The sequence below is a fragment of the Microtus pennsylvanicus genome, chromosome X (assembly GCF_037038515.1).
Source record: "Microtus pennsylvanicus isolate mMicPen1 chromosome X, mMicPen1.hap1, whole genome shotgun sequence".
In the NCBI taxonomy this organism is placed as follows: Eukaryota; Metazoa; Chordata; class Mammalia; order Rodentia; family Cricetidae; genus Microtus; species Microtus pennsylvanicus.
In genome coordinates, this window is record NC_134601.1 from 56,429,709 (window position 1) to 56,450,410 (window position 20,702).

At 38.7% G+C, this 20,702-nt stretch overlaps 1 protein-coding gene across 3 annotated transcripts in view; it reads right to left on the reverse strand.

Annotated features, from left to right (window-relative positions):
• The window catches only part of Dock11 (dedicator of cytokinesis 11), a 195,427-nt gene that overhangs the window by 57,709 nt on the left and 117,016 nt on the right, over positions 1-20,702 (reverse strand). For 2 of the 3 annotated variants that reach the window (XM_075956583.1, XM_075956581.1), the window contains exons 25-36: positions 20,554-20,623; positions 20,342-20,467; positions 19,245-19,316; positions 17,299-17,445; positions 15,972-16,055; positions 14,672-14,783; positions 14,158-14,196; positions 12,355-12,533; positions 10,587-10,703; positions 8,498-8,573; positions 7,819-7,928; positions 5,116-5,227 (exon numbers count right to left, since the gene is read on the reverse strand). In XM_075956583.1, the coding sequence (XP_075812698.1) occupies positions 5,116-5,227; positions 7,819-7,928; positions 8,498-8,573; positions 10,587-10,703; positions 12,355-12,533; positions 14,158-14,196; positions 14,672-14,783; positions 15,972-16,055; positions 17,299-17,445; positions 19,245-19,316; positions 20,342-20,467; positions 20,554-20,623 (1,244 nt within the window). The remainder of the gene's footprint in view (positions 1-5,115; positions 5,228-7,818; positions 7,929-8,497; positions 8,574-10,586; positions 10,704-12,354; positions 12,534-14,157; positions 14,197-14,671; positions 14,784-15,971; positions 16,056-17,298; positions 17,446-19,244; positions 19,317-20,341; positions 20,468-20,553; positions 20,624-20,702) is intronic. The other variant, XM_075956582.1, reaches the window with a different exon arrangement.

Below are 20,702 nucleotides of genomic sequence, written 5' to 3' on the forward strand. Positions count from 1 at the left end.
CTAAAATACCATTCATTTTAAAAGATTAAGCTGTCGCAATTTCTGTCCTCCCCTGCTGTGCCTGGCCTTTTGGTATCTCCTAGAAAAAAAGTAAACCAGTAGGGGGCATGGTTGCGCATGCGCAAACCTCATGAACCAATAGGGGGCGTGACCGCGCATGCGCAAACCCCCTGACCCTGTAGGGGGCGTGGTCGCGCATGTGCAGACTTCCTAAATCAGCAGGGGCGTGGTCACGCCTGCGCAGGCTTCCTCAGCAGTCGCGGGCTTTTCGCCCTGTCCTCAGAGCGTGGTGGCGCCATTTTGGCAAGCGGTGGCCGTTACGCTCTGCTTTTCTTTCACCCCTAACGAAAATGTTTTGACTTTTTTCTAGGAAAAAGAAATTGGGCCGTTCTGTTCATCCTCTACTCCACCGGCTCCTGGCTCCTCTGGACTTCCCGGCAGGTCTGTAAAGGGGCAGGCCGGGCGAAGCCCTTGAGGCCGGGCGAAGCCCTTGAGGCCGCGCCTGTCGCCTCTGGGCAGGGCCGCAGGAGCTAGTGTTCTGGTCAGTGGACCTGTCCCCTCAGAGGCTCCTCTGCCATTTAGTCAGTGGCACTGCCAGGCCACTGACACCCCCACCCTGCTCCATAGTAAGATATCGGCCAGTGGTGCTGCGGGTCGCTAGGCAGTGACAAGTGTTCCCTCTTTGGCCTTTCTGTCTGTGGCACCACCAAGCCCAAAGCCTTCTTGCTTCATTTCCAGTAAATAAAAGGAGATGCAGGCTGTCAGTAGCAGCAGCGAAGACGGGGGAGATGGTAGGAGAGCCTCAAGGGCAGGCAAAGCTAAGCTTAGTGTAAGAGATCTGATGTCTGATGATTTTAAAAAGGCATGGTTATCACTGAAAGACATCCATGAAAAAGAGCTTCACCGTTTACAGATGAAATTGGGCAGTATGAGGAAAGCCAGGTTGACAGAGGGAAGGCGGCATGGCCCTGTAGCAAAGAATAAACAAGTGGCAGAGACACAGAATGTCCCTGATTCAGAATTGTGTGAGCGCTGTTTAATAAACGAAACATACAGCAATATGCTACAGCAAGAATTTAATAACGTGCACCAAAAAAGTCTAGTGCAGATTGCTGAGCTCACTGTAGAAAATAACAAATTAAAAGAAGAAAATAGAAAGCTTTCTGATAAAGTCAAAGCAAAGCGGCCACGTATTCCTCTGTGTTTTTTGGATAGTGATGATGATGATTTCATGCCTGGTATTGAGTTTGAGAGGAGCCAGGTTTATACCGTAAAGGATCCTTCCTATCCAGTACAGTTGCCTGCTAGACAGGTTATGGAACCACGTAGGGAACAGACAAGATCTTTATCTATTCTGGACATAGAACCAAGTCCAGATGATCATCTCCTTCTACTCAGCAGTCAGGGAGCAACCATCCAGGTGCCAGAGACCCCTCTTGTGGACTCTGCCTCTGTTAAGGATAATCTTGCTAAAGAGGCCAATGTCTTACCCTCGCATATAGCTTATTCTTTACCAGCTATATTGGAAACCCCAAAGAACGATACCGTGATTAGTATCTCAAGCCAAAAGTCCTCCACACAAAAACAGGGAAAAGATAACCTTATTTGGAGTGTTTCCAGCATTTCCCCTGGAGAACCTATAATAATATCTGAAACCTCAGAGGAAAACATGACTTGTAATTTTAGCAAGGTTTTGCCACCTTTGACAAAGAAAAATGAATTAAATAGTACTCGGTTTCCTGTGAACTATAGTTGCAAATATATTCCGCAAAAGAAATCAGCACTCCATGGGTTCAGTTACAAAAATGACAATTCAGTGAAATCTGGTAGTGCTCCCTTACCTTCCAAGGGAAATGAGAATGCTAGTCAGTCTAAAAATGTAAAAACTTATGAAAAGAAGCCTAAAAGTAATTCTGAGGGAGTTCCTACTGTGTCTGTGTTGAAAAGAAGAATCACTAAATAGAAGGGAAGAAGTCGCAGCTTTTTCTTATAAGGAAAATATGTTTTTTTTCAATAAGATAGTGTTGCTGTAAATTGAGACTATGGAACTAATAAAGAATAACACGGTAACTTGAAACTCTTCGACAAATGCCCTTTAGGACCCTAATATAGTGAATTGTGGTTAGTAAAATATAGAGGACAGAGAAGGAAACACTTCAGAACACCCCTGCCCCCCAAACAACAATGTGTACAAGTAGAACAGAAGTTTACATTAAATTTACTAAGGTCATAACAAAATTTTCATTCCAAGAACTAACAATACAGTATTTCTTTTAATATTATAAAAACTATTATAAATTGTGATGAAATGTTTTAGAATATTCATGGCTCTAACTAAGAAACCCCGTAAACAACACAGTTTCCATATTCTCCCATTTTTATCTTTGTGGGAAGGTAAACAGCATGAATTGTGGTTGTTATTAGGTAATCTATTATTTCCTGAAATGAACCTCTGGTTTTAAAAATTATTTTACTTCTTTTCCAAAACATGGAGGCCCATCAGAGAGCTTCAATCTAATTTTGACAGTTTACTCCTAAGTTGTATATTCCTGAAACCAGCAGATTGCAGAATCATTTGTATTGTTTTTCGGTATGCAATGGTAGAGTCCCAGCCCTTAGGAAGCTGATTAGCCTGTGCTACATAGTGATTTCCAGGCCAAGCTAGGCTAAATAATGTGTTTCCATCTCAAAAAGGAAAAAAGAGCTATTTTTTGAGTTGTATTAATATATTTTCACAGCTTTTATTCATATGTGGCTAAAGGTTTTAATATTTCTACAGTTAATTGGCTATCAACGTATCTGTTAATCTGTATTATTTGCATTATTATATTGAATAATTTTATATTAATTGTAGTATTATTGTATAATTTGTATTACCTATATTATTTATATTACTTTGTACTATCACATAAAAGCAAGTAATGCTTACTAAAATTTGATAAAGATATTCTGAGGGTAGAGCTCATGTGCCGAGCTCTAGATCTCATCCCAGCACCAGAAAAAAAAATTAAAACGAAAAATAGTTGACCATGCTAGCATGTGTCTCTAGTACCAACATCTGGAAGATAGACAAGAAGACTATCCTTGACTATGAAAAAACTATCGAATTTGTTATCCATATCTGACTAATCTGTTTGAATGTTTGTCACAAAAATAAAGTATGTAATAGTTAATAAAATGGATAAAATAGGCTGGAGGTATATAGCTCATGTCCTAGACCCTGGGTTCATAACTCCAGTAACAAAAAAAAAAGTTAAAAAATATGGCCAACGGCCGGGCGGTGGTGGCGCACGCCTTTAATCCCAGCACTCGGGAGGCAGAGGCAGGTGGATCTCTGTGAGTTCGAGGCCAGCCTGGTCTACAAGAGCTAGTTCCAGGACAGGAACCAAAAGCTACAGAGAAACCCTGTCTCGAAAAATCCAAAAAAAAAAAAAAATATGGCCAACGTATTTATCATGGCAGGGAAGCACTTGAGCATACGAATGTACAAGACCCTGGGTTTGCCATCTGACACCAGGCAGATAAATGGAACAGCCAAGTGTGATGGGAAAAAAGTGAAACAGCCAAGTGTGGTGTGTACCCTTGTAATTCTAGCACTCAAGAGCCTAAAGCAAGAGGATCAGGAGACGCCATCTTTGAATAAATAGTGAGACACTGTCTCCAAAAATTACATAAATTGGGGCTGGAAAGATGACTCAGCAGGTGAGAGTACTCTTTGCTCTTGCAGAGGACCTGTGTTCAATACCCAGCACCCACATAGTGGCTTATAGCCATCTGTGACTCCAGTTCCATGGGAACTCACGCTCTCTTTTGACCTCTGCAGGCACCAGGCATACATGTGGTACCCATACCCACACACACACACAAAAAAAAAATAAGCAGGGCATGGTGGCGCATGCTTTTAATCCCAGCACTTGAGAGACAGAGGATAGCCTGGTCTACATGGCAAGTTTGAGGTCACTTAGGGTTACAAAATGAGACTGTTTCAAAAAACAAAAATAAATAAATAAGCAAAAAAATTAAAAATAAAAATATAAGAAATTTTAATTACAAAATAGTTAATATGATTATGATGATTAGCACCCAGGTATCTTTTGAATTTATTTTAAATTTACTTACTGATTTTTGAAGTGCTGACACATTTTTTTTCTTTTTTATAGTGCTAGGAATTGAACCCAGGGTCTCAAATATGCTAGCCATGTGTTCTACCATTGAGCCCTCCTCTAGTTTATATTTACTTTGCTAATTGTACATATTTTTGAGGAACATGTAACCTGTGAACACTGTATAATGACCACTTAACGTGGATTTTATGTTCTTTAGACTTGCACATTATTTGAGCAAAATATTGAGAAATGGAAGAAGAGGGTGGGAACTGTATAATAGTTGTGGCATTTGAGAGAAAGGTAATTTTATTTTAACTTCTGAGGACATGTAGTTAATCTCTTGTTTATAGATAGTCATATAGTATAAAAGAGAAGCTAGTAATGTTAGCAGATAATACCATTCTTTTCCAAGAAGAAAAGCAGTCTGACAGCCTGACTCCAGCTAACACCAGTGATGCTGCGGAGACAGTGACTCCAGACAATACCAGTAATGTTGCAGAGACAGTGACTCCAGACAATGCCAGCGTTGCTGTGGAGACAATGACTGACTCCAGACAATGCCAATGATGCTGTGGAGACAGTGACTCCAGACAATGCCAGCATTGCTGCAGAAACAATGACTGACTCCAGACAATGGTGGCATCCTCTACCTTCAGAAAACCCTGTTTTTTTGTTTCTGTTTTTATGTTTTTCAAATAAAAGCTAAAATGTTAATTTTGTATTGTGATTATTTCCTTCCTGGTATATTAACTATTTAACATATTTTATGCTTTGTATAAAAATCCTTTAAAATTGTTGCATAATTTTTATAAATTAATCAATAGTTATTTTTAAATTATATCAAAGACTCAAATCCACAGGGACTTATTTTATTGTTCATCTTAAAGGATATTTTATGACTTAAATCTTTAAAGATCTGTTTCTAACATGCATGTTCTTGATTTACAGGCCTGACCCTACGAGGGGGGAGTGTCTAGTAGAATTCCTGCTGAATATGCTCATTTCTCACCTTCAGAAATCATCTTTACAATATATAAGTAGCACATCAAGAGGTTTCTGATTTCATACTGATCCAGACGATTATACTGGGATACACTACTCCTTGAAGAACTCTGTCGGGTCTGTAAGATAAAAGAGAGGAGATTTAGGGAACGATATCACAATTTACACGACCTTAAATTCAATTATTTTTTTAAACTATTTTTCCTATTTGGGAAAACTATAAATACAAATTTTATGGTATATTTGACAGATAAATGGGCTGAGTCTTCATTGCTACAGTAACTAGTAGTATCACTGGAAATGACTTTGGGGTCTTCATAAAACATAGCTATTAATTATGTATTTATGTTTACTCCCATATGCTTGTGTTGTAATAGCAAAAATTTAAACTACTCACATAAAACTTTCAGAAAGAATAGTTTTTATGTGGAGGAGGGTTTAAGGTATTTGAAAGTTCAGAAGTAGATCACTTGCCTATCATATACAACTTCCTGGGGAACCATTGCGGCCTCAAAATTACACTTTTAAATTTGAATCCCTACTTAGAATGTATTAATAATACCCAATCCCCAACCATCAAATTATTTTAAATGGACAAATTATACAATAATTAAAATAAGGAGGGCCAGGTAATATTTCCAAATTATATCAAAGTAGTGATGTTCCTATTACTTAATGAGGTCTGCTTAATACCAAATCATAGCAAGATGTCATTTATTTGAGGTTCTTTATAAATAGGATAACAACAATGCAAAGCCTTAGCTCAGCTCAGAGTACTGAGTAGCTAAGCTACTCTGAGCTGAGCTAACAGGGTACATAGAATTAAGGTAGGACTTACTAAGAACTTTGAATTGGAGTGAAACAAACCTCAGTTCTAATTACTTGTCAGTCATATCACTTCCAGTAAGATATTTAATTGTTCTGACCTTATCTGTGACAGTATCATCAAAATTCACAATAGCATGAGATGGGAGCCTTTGGGAATAAATGCCTCTTTACCCAAAGTCACAAAGATGTATAGTCCAGTGGTTAAGGGGTGCTTCCCAACCAGCAGAGACGACATCACCTGAGAACTTGGAATACAAGTTAGCAGGCCCTGTTTCACCTACTGAACCTTTCTATGGTGAGGCGCAGCCATTCATTATTCGTTTTCCCTCAGGTGACTCTGATGCACACCGAACATGCCACAGAATAGGAAAATTGCTGATCTCTAAACATGGGGTCAGGTGTGACTGGCTTACGTCAAAATCCCAGTTTCACTTAAAAACAGGAATGGGAGTTTAATATTTAAAAAAAATATTTTAAAGATCCTTCTAAGTAATATATGATTTTACATAGTGTCACAGAAGTTTACTGTCTAAAATGTGGTATTTGGGCCTCAAGGCAGACACATTTTACATTCTAATCTTAGGCTTACAACAATATGATGTAAGAGTTAGAGGTCTCTAAGACCTTAAGTAATGCTGGAACTCAGAAACTATCAACCCAAAGACCTAAAGTTTCTCTCAAGTTAAATATTATTTTCATTTTGGGAACTTATTCCCCATGCTGGGTTGCCTTGCCCAGCCTTGATACAGGGGAAGGAACTTGGTCCTGTCTCAGCTTGGTGTGCCATGCTTTGTGCCCATGGGAGATCTGCCCCTTCTGAACAGAGATGGAGAGGTGGATGGAGAGGAGTAGATGGGAGGGGAAGTAGATGGGAGGTGGGTGGATGGAATGAGAGGAGGTAGGGGAAACTAGTCGATATGTAAAATAAATGAAATTTTTTAATTAATAAATGTTATTTTCTAAAAGGCAAGATTGAATCAGCCCTACGCTGATATGTTGTGATTAAAATGCAAGGCAGCTGAGAAATTTTCAACTGGAACCTACCCTCTAGGTTACAGTAAAGAGTTAGACTGCTTGAGAATAATTGCTTTACTCCCTATTGGTAAACTGAGCATTGTGGTATTTGCCTGTCATTGTAATTACTCAAGAGGATGAGACAGGAAGATTGCTTGAGGCCAGAAATTTGAGATCAGCCTGAGCAACATAATAAGACCCCAGTTGAAAAGCAGTAAATTGGTGGTGGAAGCAGGAGACTGTGAGTTCAAGACTAGCCTGGGTGACATAAGGATCTTGAGGCAGGGATAGGAAGTGATGGAGGAAGGTCATTGGTTAAATAAAAAGAAACTGCTTGGCCCTCATTGGTTAGAAGATAGGTGGGAGGAGTAAACAGAACAGAACGCTGGGAGGAAGAGGAAGTGAGCTCAGACCCCACAGCTCTCCTCTCGGGAGGAGACGCCTCAGGGAGACGCCATGCTCCCAGCTCCCAGGCAGACGCATGCGATGAAGCTCTGACCCAGGATGAACATAGGTTAGAATCTTCCCGGTAAGCACACCTAGGGGCGCTACACAGATGATTAGAAATGGGCTAAATTAATATGTGAGAATTAGCCTAGAAGAGGATAGATAGAAATGGGCCAAGCAGTGATTAAATGAATACAGTTTGTGTGTTGTTATTTCGGGCATAAGCTAGCCAGGCAGCCAGGGTGCTGGGGATGCAGCCCCGCCGCCCTTATTACTACAAGGAAGGTACTACTAAATAGTCAAGAATTGTGGGATGCATTTTACAGATCCAAAATAGACTATAGCAGACCAGATAGCTGCATGCTTATTTTGAAAGATTTTAGTATAGTCACGAGGTTATCCTATAGGTTTCGGTTCTTACATTTTCACCAGTGTTGCTAGGATCTGGGAATCCTGTTACTCCTTCTGGGATGAGGGAACCTCTTGAATCCTCCCTCTTAATTCCATGACCATTTTGAAAAGATCCATAGGCTGGAAAAAAGTTCAAGTTCTTGTTAGCAACAGGAAGAACCATCAAGATAATTTTAAAACTAAGTGCTACATTATTTTAAGTAAATATGTGGTAAAGCAAATAGATCCTGGTCCTCTACTGTGAAATTCATATATCAAAACACCACAAGAAAACAAGTAAAGGTGAAGTGATTTTCCCCTCTCAAAACAATTTGCTATGCAATTCAGTTCCTTGGAAGTCATATAATAAATCCAGGTAATTCACAAGACAGCTTATCTGCACTATAGGTAAACAAACACAAACCTAGAAAAGGAAGTGTCTTACCCAATATTGATGAAAGTTAAGAGGAAAGGAAACCACTGTTTTTGTTTTGTTTTGTTTGTTTTTATCTCCTAGTTTTCCACTACACTTAGCCTTTTTGATCATGCTCAGACAAACTAGAAAATGTGGCTACCTGTGTGAGTCATATTTTAACTAAACTTCAGGAAAGATCAGGCTATGGATAGTTTTATCATGAAATCTTTCAAAAAGAGCAGAGGTACATTTCTAAATCCTCATGTTATGCATAATCTTTAAAGAGATTAATTACCTGTGTCTTTGTCAGTGGTCAGGCTCCCTCTGCTTGTCGGTGAAACAAAGCCACATGGAAACTCATCCCTGGACGCCTGTAACAGAATGTGATGCCTGAGTCATTTAACCAGTTTTTAAACTGGGGCAAAACATCTGAATTAGACTGTACCCTGCTTTTAAACACGGCTCACTGGGAAATTACACAGGTGTTCTTAGTATTTAAGTGGCATGTTTAAAAAAAATGGCTGCTAGCCTACTGTAGTAATCACAACCGCTGACCAAGTGATATAATCAGATGGCTGCAACTGGTATAATCTAAACATTGTTCAGTTCTGTTCCTTGGAACCAGGGACAGTGCTAGAAGTTGAAGTGTAATGAAGTCTCTAAGTGAACATGAGCTGCAAAAGAACAGAGAGTGAAACCTTTCCAAATAGCACTGTCGAATGTGTGCAGTGAACACGACTGCTGTGTGAAGAAAGACCAATGGGACAGCCAGTGACATTACATCCACACTCTACTCATTAACCCCATCAAGTGCCACAAGCAAGAGAGCTAGCTACCACTCAAGCTGAAAAGTGGCTTTTCCATCCGGTGATGGTGGTGTGTGCCAGTAAGCCTAGCATTCAGGACACTGAATCAGGTGAATTGTTCCAAGTTCCAAGTCAGCCTAGACTGCAGTCACAGTGAGACCCTGTCTCAGAAAACAAACAAATGGGCCTGGAGAGATGGCTCAGCAATTATGAGTGCCTAATTGCTCTTGACCAGAATTCAGTTCCCAGCACCCATGGTGACTACCCATAACTCCAGCTCCAGGGCATCTGACATTTTTCTGGTCTCTATAGGCACCTGTCCTCATGTACAAATCCACACTCTGACATATGCATAAACATACTATTTAAAAATGAAAATAAAATGTGCCCTTAACTGATCTTTAAAAAGCTCTTTCTCAGGAACTTAGGAGTGTTTTTCAAAATTATCAGGGACATTTTACAGGGAAAAATTTTCCAGATTATATTATGAAGCAGAGTTTAAGCTGTCATGTAACTATATGAAGTGATGATGCAAAGTCCACAGATGATCTAGGACCATTCAGAATATGAAGAGGGATAGGAGTTAACGCTTATACTGGGCCAACAAATACAAAGCATACAATTTGGGCACCATTTTTTTGAGGGCGTGTCTTACTGTGTAGTCCAGGCTTGCCTCAAATTTGCATCATCTTGCCCCAGTCTTTCAAGTGCTGGCATCTGGCCTGACACCATTGATTTAGGAGAGCCACTGGCAAATGGGAGAGTATCCAAAAGCATTAACCAAGAAAACAAATGGTTTGTAACAAGAAATGACAAAATAATGATATGTTGGCCTGGAGAAAAAGTTAGAAGGCATATGTGGAAGGGAGAAACTGTGAAGGTGGAAACTAATGGTTTATAGGTCTCCAGAGGGCAGAACTAGGAGCGATGAACAGAAACCCTTCCAGGTCTAAGGTCGAGGAAGAACAGCTTAACTATTGCTAAGGGCAAAGGTTGTCAGGACAAACAGAAACCTAGTTAGTCACCTTTAAGTGCCTGAAATAAGTCTCAGGCACTAAGGGGAAGAGAAAGCTAGCCCCATTGTAATAAACTAAAAGAGACTTAGCAAGAAACACTAACCAGAAACTACCAAGGATAACGAGAAGCAAAGGGACTCGACCCCAGAGTCTGATATCAGCTCTGCAAGTGAAGATGCTTTCATCTTGTTCTCCAGAAAAATGAAAACACTAAAGTGTATTAATTAGCAGCAAATTTTAAGGAACAAACTAGAAACAAGGCATTTGTGGTATTCTTTTGGACCTTGTTATTCAAAATGTAGCCTTTGGACTAGACAGAGGCAGCCAAAGCTCTTTAGACACAGGGACTCTCTCAGCCTAGGGCCTACTGAATTAAGATCTGTGTTCTAGCACATCCCCACCTTATCATTTGAGAAGCACTGCTCTAGGAAAAGCAGGAGAAATGTAGAAGTATACGGAAAAGTCCATGCTCACAGTTGAGATCCTATAGCAGATGGCCTCAATCCCAAATGCATTAGGTAAAACAAGATGTAACTCAGAACAGAAAGACATTAACACTTACAGAATTAGACATGGCTGCACAGGAATACAAAGTATCTCGGCCTGCCAGTCGCTGTATATTTTCCAAGAGCAGTCCAACAAATGGGAGGTACAACTGTGCTATTTTGGCTTGCTGATTCTGAAAAATAGTCAAACTTCATGGATAAATAATATGTATATGATTCACATGAATGGAATTGGCCCCATCTGTCAGATTAAAAGAGTAAAGGTCAGCTAATAGCTTCAAAATTTAGAGGCATGGATCTTATAACTAATTGTCCATGAACTTGGTTGCTGTTTGGACTTATTCATAATATGGAGTCCAGTGAGAGCTTTCAAACATAAAGGAAAAGGTTCTTTGCAATATCAGTATTCTTTTTTTTTTTTGATTTTCAAGACAGGGTTTCTCTGTAGCTTTTTTTTGGTTCCTGTCCTGGAACTAGCTCTTCTAGACCAGGCTGGCCTCGAACTCACAGAGATCTGCCTGCCTCTGCCTCCCGAGTGCTGAGATTAAAGGCGTGCACCACCACCGCCTGGCTGCTATTTATAATTTGAAAAGATATCACAATCTACAGTAAAAATAATTTATATCACAAAACGAAAGAGTCAATTTACTTTTAGATAGAACCATGAAAAGAAAGGCAATATTTACAAATAAAAAAAAATCTTGGTAACTAAAAAAACACAACAGATGAGAAAATTGTAGAAACAATTCTACCTACAAATTAGCTTTTCAAATTAATTACAGTAACAATTTATATTCAAATTTACATTTGAATGTTAAAAAGTAAAGGATGTATTATCAAACATGAAATATTATATTTTTTGAGTCACTCAATACCAAAGAAATAACTTAGGGTTAATTAAACTCAGTCTGTAGTTTAATTTTCCATGCCCTTAAATTGCAATATTAATGACATTTAAAGACATATTTAAAGTAGTAACAGACAGCAACCAGTGCTATGGTCGATGTTAAATGTATGTAAGATTTACAGCCACATCCATGGCTACTGACAGTAAAATACTATCATAACAAATCTTTTTAGTATAAAGAAAAAATCATGTTATATATTTTATACATGATAACTTAATGTCTTATTAAACACATCAATATCACATTTATTTAGAGACATTACAGTATTTGACAGTATATTCATGGTACAACTCTGTATGGTGATTTTTAGGTATGTGTGTGTATGTTCACGTGAGCACAGGTGCCCTTGGAGGCTAGAAGTGTGTGATCTCCCCGTAACTGAAGTTACAGGTGGTGTAAGCTGCCAGATGTGGGTACTAGGAACCAACCTGCAATTCTCTGCAAGAGCGGCAAGCATTCTTAACTCCTGACCTATCTCTCTAGTCTCTGTATGACTTTACAAACATCCTATTTAATTTATGGAGTAAATCATGAGAGAGTTTGACTGGTCCTAATATTTACAGTAAATATAAGAAAAATAAGCAACCTAACTCATTGTCACATAAACAGAGACCTTTATATATGTTAATTTAAAATATGGTTTGAGTGGTAGAATATATGTCACTATATGCAGAACCACGGCTTGTTCCCTACCTGGCATCAAAATATTAAAAAATGATTTGAGAAAATGTTTTTCTTCAAGTTATTGCACGGTATTTTAAAAAATGTAATTGCCTGAAATGGAAAAATACCTTATTTATACAAATACCTTTTCATTGATATTCATACCTTTTTCCTCACTGTAAACATCATCTTGAATCAAAACTCTTAGAAAAATTTACTAATGTGCTCCCAAGAACTGTATAGACATCCTCACCTTGTGCTGGTATCTAGTATCAAATGCATGTTTTATCAAAAGATTTTTTAGGACAGAGATAGCTGTATATCTGATCTCATAATTGTCTTGAAGAGCAATGGAGGTTTCCCGCAGAAGTAGACCAACCAAGAAGTGATGCTTGCAATACTCATCTGATAAACTGTATTCAAGATTGGAATCTGCAGTACAATAAAATTTGTAACTTTTAATAAATATACAAAATTTGTTATTAGACAATTAAAATACTATAATTATCATTTAATTATGTGGTCATGCTGGCAAAAACTTTAATTTTATTATTAATCAATCTGAACAATTCCTCTATAGTATAAAATGAGCATGCAAAATTTTTACTAAATAAGAACACTTCTAATTAGGGATAGATGATTGTTTTAATGATTATTTCAGTTAGCAAGATGGTCATGAAGATACATTCTCCCCTAAATTGTTTGAAGTCTTAATACTCCTACAATAGAAACTAGAATGAAATAATTCTATATTTTGCAATATTTTAACACATTTCTCATTTTGACTATAGGCTCAACTTTCTAGACTAATGCTTGATTTCCTTATCTATGTATATTTATAAAGAGAGAAAAGAAGACAAACCAGACAACCCCATCATCCCAACAGTATTATTGATTGTTGCAGTGATCATTACATATCAGCCTGAACATCCATAGTAGACACAATGATAATACAAAGAGCCACCACATCTCACATCAATTCATCACCACACTCACATCAATTCTTCATCACAGTCACAAATACAGACCTTCCATTTTATAAAATCACCACTGCAAACTGTATCTTTCCCTCCACTTTAGGTCGTTTTATCTCTGTTAAATCCTACACATTAATTCTATGCGGGAGACTTGCCTTATCGTAACTTAGAGGAGGTTAGGATCAAATTTAGTAATTTCTATAGGAGATTATATTTTCCTTTATTTTAGATAAAGCAAAAAGCTGAAGAAAATGCCTTTCATTTCTTTTTTTTTTCCTTTTGGTTGATTCAGAATTAATGTAATGCAGTATATCCAGTTAGGATTTTGAATTGTTGTACATTGTCCAATTTAACTCCAAATCCCGATGCCCTGTCCAATTCTTCCCCCTAACTTCCTTGTCATTATCAAAAATATGGGCGGAGCATTAGCCACTCATGCTCAACCTAGTAATGGGGGAGTTAGATAGTGGTACTGTGGTCTTGAAATGTTCCTCCAGTTTTACTGGCTATCATTTCACCATTTCTACAACCACTAGGTCTGAGTAGAGACTTCTCTAAAGACCACGGCATATGATTCTCCTGCACTGTCGTGCTCTTTTGTGAATTCCAATCGTGTTCTAGATTCAAGGACAGCATTGAATAACCAAGGTGGACTTATCTGGGTAGAGTTTGCAAATGACAATTGATTTTATGCTTCAGTGACTTGAATAAATCCAATTTGGTGTTTTCAACCACACCTTCAAGACTGTGGCCAACAGGGTGACAGAGAAAGCAGCAAGGCGGAGAGAGGTGACAAACACTTAAAACAGATACTCAGCTCATCCCCTGTCTCCAAGCTGCTTTGCAGCAGAGGAAGCTGCTTTCTACGGGCAGATATTTGAAAACTCACTCCAGACGACACTGAAGCTTATTTTGAGACTAACAAGCTTTTACGATTTTGGGGTACAAGAAATTAAAGGCTCACTTTGGCTAGGGAGGATTTGAAAAACAAACAAAGCCCCCATTCATCTTGGCCATTCATCAAATCAATTGTGTTTAAACACAGCATACTACTTTAGAGTGAACCGAGTTAAACCTACCTACTGAAGTCAAACGGTCCACCGCAAATGAAAAAAAATCTAATTAATATATGAAAAGAAAAGGGACAAATAAAAAACATAATAACATAAGAATAGTGCTACACAACAAAGAAGCATTCAATAAAACTAGCAATGGAGATTAAAACTGAGGCATTTCATAAATTTAGTACATGCGAGTTATCATTTTACTTTTTATATTTATTTTTGATGCTTTTGGCCGAAATGCATTCACATACTTTTTTACTTAGTCTTAAATAAAATTCAATATAATATTATTATAAAGAGAAATTTTACCAGTGTCTGACATTTGTGTTTTAGCAACAATGTATGTAACATCCAATATTTTCATAGTTACAATGAAGGAAATGCAGAATGCCATCAATGAAGCTATCCTCAGATAGTAGCAATTCTAATTACTGTCAAGTTATCTGGTTTCATCAGAAAACATTATGCTACACTAGTACTATCACAGAAGAAAAAACAATCCCAAATAATGGAAAATACAAATACATACCTTGAACTCTCTGTAGCTTTGGTTTTGCAAATGCCATTGGCAAGTTCAGAGGAATGTAATGTTCATGATTGCAGATTGTTTGGAGAAATTCAAACTTGTATTCAGCAAGAACCTATATGGTAAATTATATATCATGTCATTTTATAGGCATTTATTTTTTTGATGAATAAAAAAAAGATCCTTAATTCCCCAATGTGTTTATCTTCCAAAGTATACAGGCAGGTGCAATCTGTCCAGGAAAGCGTTAACATAGCCAGCCCAAGAGTGGCAGATTTGAAAAGGCCTGTTGCAACACTGATGTTGGCTGGCATCTGAGAAAAGGGATTTTGAAATTTTCCCTATGAGATAAGGGTGTATTCTTGGTGCCAGTCTGCCAGGCCCTTTTACAAACAATGTGGTTTATGGTGAACACCTGTTTTGTTTTCCTTTCTGCTAGTCTAGAATTCTTGTGTGCTTCAATACAAAAACAGCTCCCCGGTAAGAACTGTGGGAAGTGAGTGTACCCCAGCATGTATGAGCATTCATGGCATACACACAGCATGTCAAAAGACCCCAGGGATGCAGACCCATAGGAATAGCAGAGGCTTTCCTGGGCCAGGCTGGGGGAATGGCAAGACCTTTCCCTGGCCATAGTACAGAGATGTGTGCAGAAGTATCAACGACAGATTCATATTCCCCTACAGATACAACCTGTATGATTGACCCCTGAGATTGTCCCCCTTCAGTGACCACCCCACTTCCTCCATCAGTTGTATACAATAACCTGCCTCCCCATTCAGCTGTATATAATAATATACTGAGCTTCTGGACTTCTGGTGCGTTTCTATCAGAGTGCATGGCTCACCCAATCCCATGTTTTCTGTAGGTGTGTCTGTGGTTTCTTCATTCCCCATCAGCACAGTTGGGTCAGTCTCAAAGAACCCTAAACTCTAAAGAGAAGTGTCGTAGTCTTCTAATTGCATTCTCGCCCCTATGGGAAGTATGCCTTCGCAAGAGGGGGAGAGTATGGGAGGCTTCATGGGATCATCGCACACTCCACTTGATGCCTTTGCCTTTCTTGACCCTGCTGAGTAGCCATATATATCACCGCAATGAGCGTTCGTCAGAATTACAACTATATGTTGAATCCTATTAGTAAACTGTTGAACCTGTGGGTGATCTTGGGGATTCCTCAACAATGTCCAACAGTAGTCCTTGCATTTGACAACACTCGAAGTACACAAAAGAGCAGTTCTGAATCTTCCAGAAGAGAGTATAACTGTCATCTTTGACCTCAAGCTCTAATGTCCTTAGAACTTACCTTAGGATCTTTGGGGCTAAATCCCGATATATAGTCATTTATCAAATTAAAAACAAATCCTCTATCCATGAGCGTCAAGCAGCGCTATTTAAAAAAAAAAGGAGGGAAGGTTAGATTTGCCATTTTACATGTCTCTTATGATGACTTTAAACAATTTTGAAATTTCATGTACACAAAGGGGATGTCATTTTTACAGACAATATGAGAACAGCTGTCAGAGTTTTGGTTGACCTTAAAGAAAAAGAGTAAAGTAAATTATCAATGGACTCAAGACTTAAAGTCCTCAACTTCATAATTTTCAAAATAAGATATGTAAATAAATACATACCCCATCTATGATAATAACAGAAAGTAAAAATTATCATCCTTTGTAAATATGGGGATTTCTGACATCTCTCAAACAAAAGAACCTCACTGAGCAAAGCTAACAAGTTTTATGCATATGCATTAGTGACATGTACCCTGTGTTGACAACAGCCAACAGGTACCTTTATTTCAAAAGTTGAACATTTTGGGCAGGAGAAACTGCTCAGTGGGTAAGAGCGCGTGCAGCACAAGTATGAGTTAGAATCCAAGCACCTACATAAAAAGCTGGGCATGGGCATCCCTGTAACCCTAGTGCCCAGTGCCACGGTGGGTGCAGGAGACAGGAAGCTAGTTAGAGCTTGAGACGGTCCTCCTAGTTAGCTCCAGGTTCACTGAGAGATATTGTTGCAAAGGAACAGAGGAACAGGGCAGTAACTGATAGATGGGCTGCTTCAACTTCAGTGCCTGCACCTGCACATGTATAGCGCGCGCGCGCACACACACACACACACACACGTACGTACGTACGTACGTACGTACGTCAGAGAAAGTCACGAACCCAAAAGTGATTTAAATATCTTTAAACGTCAGGGATATGATGAAGGTTGGTGGGGCCTGACTGGGGCGACAGCGATTGCCCCACCTAACAGCAGTCCATTTAACATTTGTTGTATTTTTTAAACGTCTGTGAAATAAGCATGAGCTGGCTTCTGGCTCAGTCAGCCTCTTATTTAACTTCAGTGGGAGGGCGAGCACACGTGACTGAGCTGATCCATCAGTCAGTCCAAAGAGTTATTTCAACAGCCTTGCAAAGACCTAGCTGGAGGCTGCGGATACAGCTAAGCACTGTAGCGTTTGCCCAGCATGCAGAGAGCTTATGTTTAATCCTTAGCGATGGAAAAAAAATAACCTAAAGCATCCACCTTTTTCAGGAAAAAAAAGGAAAACTGGTTCCTTTGGCTTTCCAGACCCTATCAGTGAAGAGGAGATTCTTAACATATTTTGACTGCCTTCAACTTACCTTTAGGAAGCTGGCCAAGCTATAATTCACATTTCGGGACTCATCAGGAATCTCTGCATAGCGAATGGTCACATGGGGAATTATTGCAAGAAGCAGGGAATGTAAGATGTGGTGATATGCTTCAGGAAATCTCTGGCCCCTGGGAAGCTTAAATACAAATAGAAAAAGAGAGTTTAAAAAGGTCAGACTAAATCAACTGCCATTTTACTTTCAAGCATGCACCATCATGGAAGCGGCTTTAAACGGAAGTACAATTTTTCTCTCAACTAAAAATGACATCACTAATTGTTAAAAGTATACTTTATTCTTGACCCTAAAGTTATAGGAACCATTTGATTCTCTAATAATAGAAGTGCCTGAAATTATCATTAAGTATAGTATGGGTAGATATAGCCCAACCGTGGATGTAGGCACATCTCCGCTTTTATTTTATTTTCTGGGACACACTTTAAGTGTGTTGTCATGGTTTCAGTCAACTTACTCTATGAAAGTTCTATGCGATGACTTTTTATTTTATTTTGCATGCCTAGCCATTTCGAATGCCTGACCATTATGATTTCTGTAACTAAGAATCTTCTATGTACGAGTTGGGTATTTCTAATTGAGACATCTCAAATCTTAAGTGCTCTCAAGCCTGAAATGTTTTGAGACTTGACTCAACACTACGAATGGAAAATTCCACACCTGATGTTGTGTGCCTGGCTGAAGTCAAAACACAAATGCAAATATAAAATAGCGCATAAAATTATCCTCAGGCTATGTGTATAAAGTATCCATGACACATGTATGAGTCTCATGTTTAGACATGTGTCCTGTACCAAAGATGCCTATCTCATTATGTATATGCAAATATTCCAAACTTTGAAAATGTCTGAAGTCTGAAACCCTTCTGGTTCTAAGCATTTCAGATCAAGAGTTCTCAACATGTACCTTTAAACCAAAATGGAAAAACAAGAGGAGCCTCTGAGACTGCTCAGTGGTTAAGTGCTTGCTCGGCAGACCCGGTGATCTGCATTTGATACACAGAACCCACATGTAGTGAAAGAGAGAACCAGCTCCACGAAGTTGACCTCTGACCTCCACACATGCACTGCAGCTCACATGGGGTCCCACCCACACATGATACACACATAACAACAACAAAGAAGGAGAAGAAGGCAGGGGGAGGAGAAGGAGAGGGAAGAAGAAAGAGGAGGAGGGGGAAGAAGGAGCGGGAGGAAAAGAAGATAAAGATGATGATGATGATTAAAATACACAAAATAAGTAAATGGACATACCATGTTACCATGCTTTGGAAATATATCTAATTGCCTAAAATTCTTTGGAAACTTTATTTGTACTGTATTTCTTTCTAGTAGAAAGAATGTGTCTGATTTGCGACTTTTTCTAGTTGAATCTTTTCATCAAACTTTTATTTTCTTTAAATATTTTATTGTACTTATGCATACATTTCAGGGGGAAGGGGGTGCCTGCCAAGGCCAAAGGAAGTATCTTATTCTCTGAAGCTGGAGTACCAGGTGGTTAGGACCTGCCCAACATGGGCTCTAGGAACTACACTTGGGCCTTCGGGAAGAGCAGCAGGCACTAAGCCATCTCTCCAGCTCCTCAACATTGACATTTTTAAATCACAAAGAAATGCAAAGCGTCCATTGTTTTTAATAACCAACACTGGAGAAGTTGAGGGAAAGAATCGTTTAGAATAAAAGAGCATTTGTATATTATTACTATGTGTAAAGTTATCTTTCTATTTGTTACATGTTAGCCTCATAAATATGTAAACATTATCATTTATAAATTAAAATTAAAATAAGCCTAATGTGGTGACTCAGGTCTATAGCCCAAGCCCTTGGCAGGTTGAGCGCAGGTTTCGGACCAGCCTGGACCACAGGCTGTCTCAGAGATAATTAATGTTAATTAATCAAGAAGTTATTGTTGAGCTTACTTACCTTAATTTTATTCTCTTCCAACAAGTATGTGGCCATGGATTTTGCAATTATTTCAAAGAAAAACCATGAGTACTGGAAAACAAACACACAAGTCTTAACTGTTACCCATATACTCGAAGCTTTGAAAATGTTGACAGATCAGTAGAAATCTTGTCTCTGAAGTTTGATAACACTTTCAAGTGATCTCAGTTCACTATCAAGGTCTCATAGAATACTTTTTCAGACAGAAAAAACGATACTGAAATTTCAAGGCCAACTAACCACATTCAGTGGGCGAATCGAAAGGTTTGCTTCGCAGGACAGGATTATTTTACCCCTGACATTGTTTTGGACAGCCGTGATTGGGCATAAAGGCAAACTACCTTTTAATTATCTTTAGTACTTCTTTTAAATCCTCTACAGTTAATGTTTAAAGTTTTTATTAGCATGTATTAATCATATATTAGATGGGTTTAATGACATTTTCATACATGTATATAATGTATTTTGATCATATTCACCCCCATTGACCTCTCGTGTCCCCTTCTCTCTTGCCCCTCTTTCCCAAATACATCAAATAATAAATCTGACTGCTGCCTACACTTGGTTTAGAGAAACATTTTGGGCTGTGGTACAGTACTGGCACAGCTTACATGATCTATATGGTTTCCTATATCATGTAATTTGAAAGCTAGCATCAAATCTCTAGCCAATACATCCCCAAAGGCCCATAATTCCATCGCCAATTAAAGAGATAGTAAAAATAATGAGATCAATAGCTACTATTTATAGAGTGCCTACTACCTGCCATCAATACTGTCAAATATTTCAACTCAGACATGAATAGTGGCCCAGAGCTGAGACATAGGTAGCCCCAGGTGCAGAAATAGGTCCACTGTAACAGATACAAGATTCTGCCTCATCTGAAATGATCTTTTACACATTCAGTTGAGGGCAATGGGTGTATATGGAGGAGGAAGAAGGCTGCAAAGGGTACATGCGCAATGTAATAGAATGAAGGTGTGTCCAGTACGAAAAGGATAAATGAAAATTGAAACAGAAGGTGACCAGCAAGTATGTGGTGGCTGATGTATTTTCAGTGTGTCTTCCATCCTTACCTTTAGAAGTTTGTTTATCGATAAGAAATCTGCAGACTGTTTCAATATTGAGATCATGGTAGTAGCCAGGGTTTCGTGTATCAGCTGGGCCTGAGGAGTGTTTGGTTTTTCAGGTCTGAAGCTATACTGCAAACAGAACCAAATGAACTATCAAATACGACTATCCTGGGAAACAGGCAAAACATCCAGCAAGAGGGCTTTACTCCACAAACCTTTATGAAGGATCTTAAATAGCTATCCAAGCCTTCTTCATGGCACGTGGACACAATGTGTAAGAGAACCCTGAAACGACATTCAGGAAACTCAGCGGGTCAACTAATTTCTATAGTGTGACAATCAGATAAGAGCAAGTCTAACACAG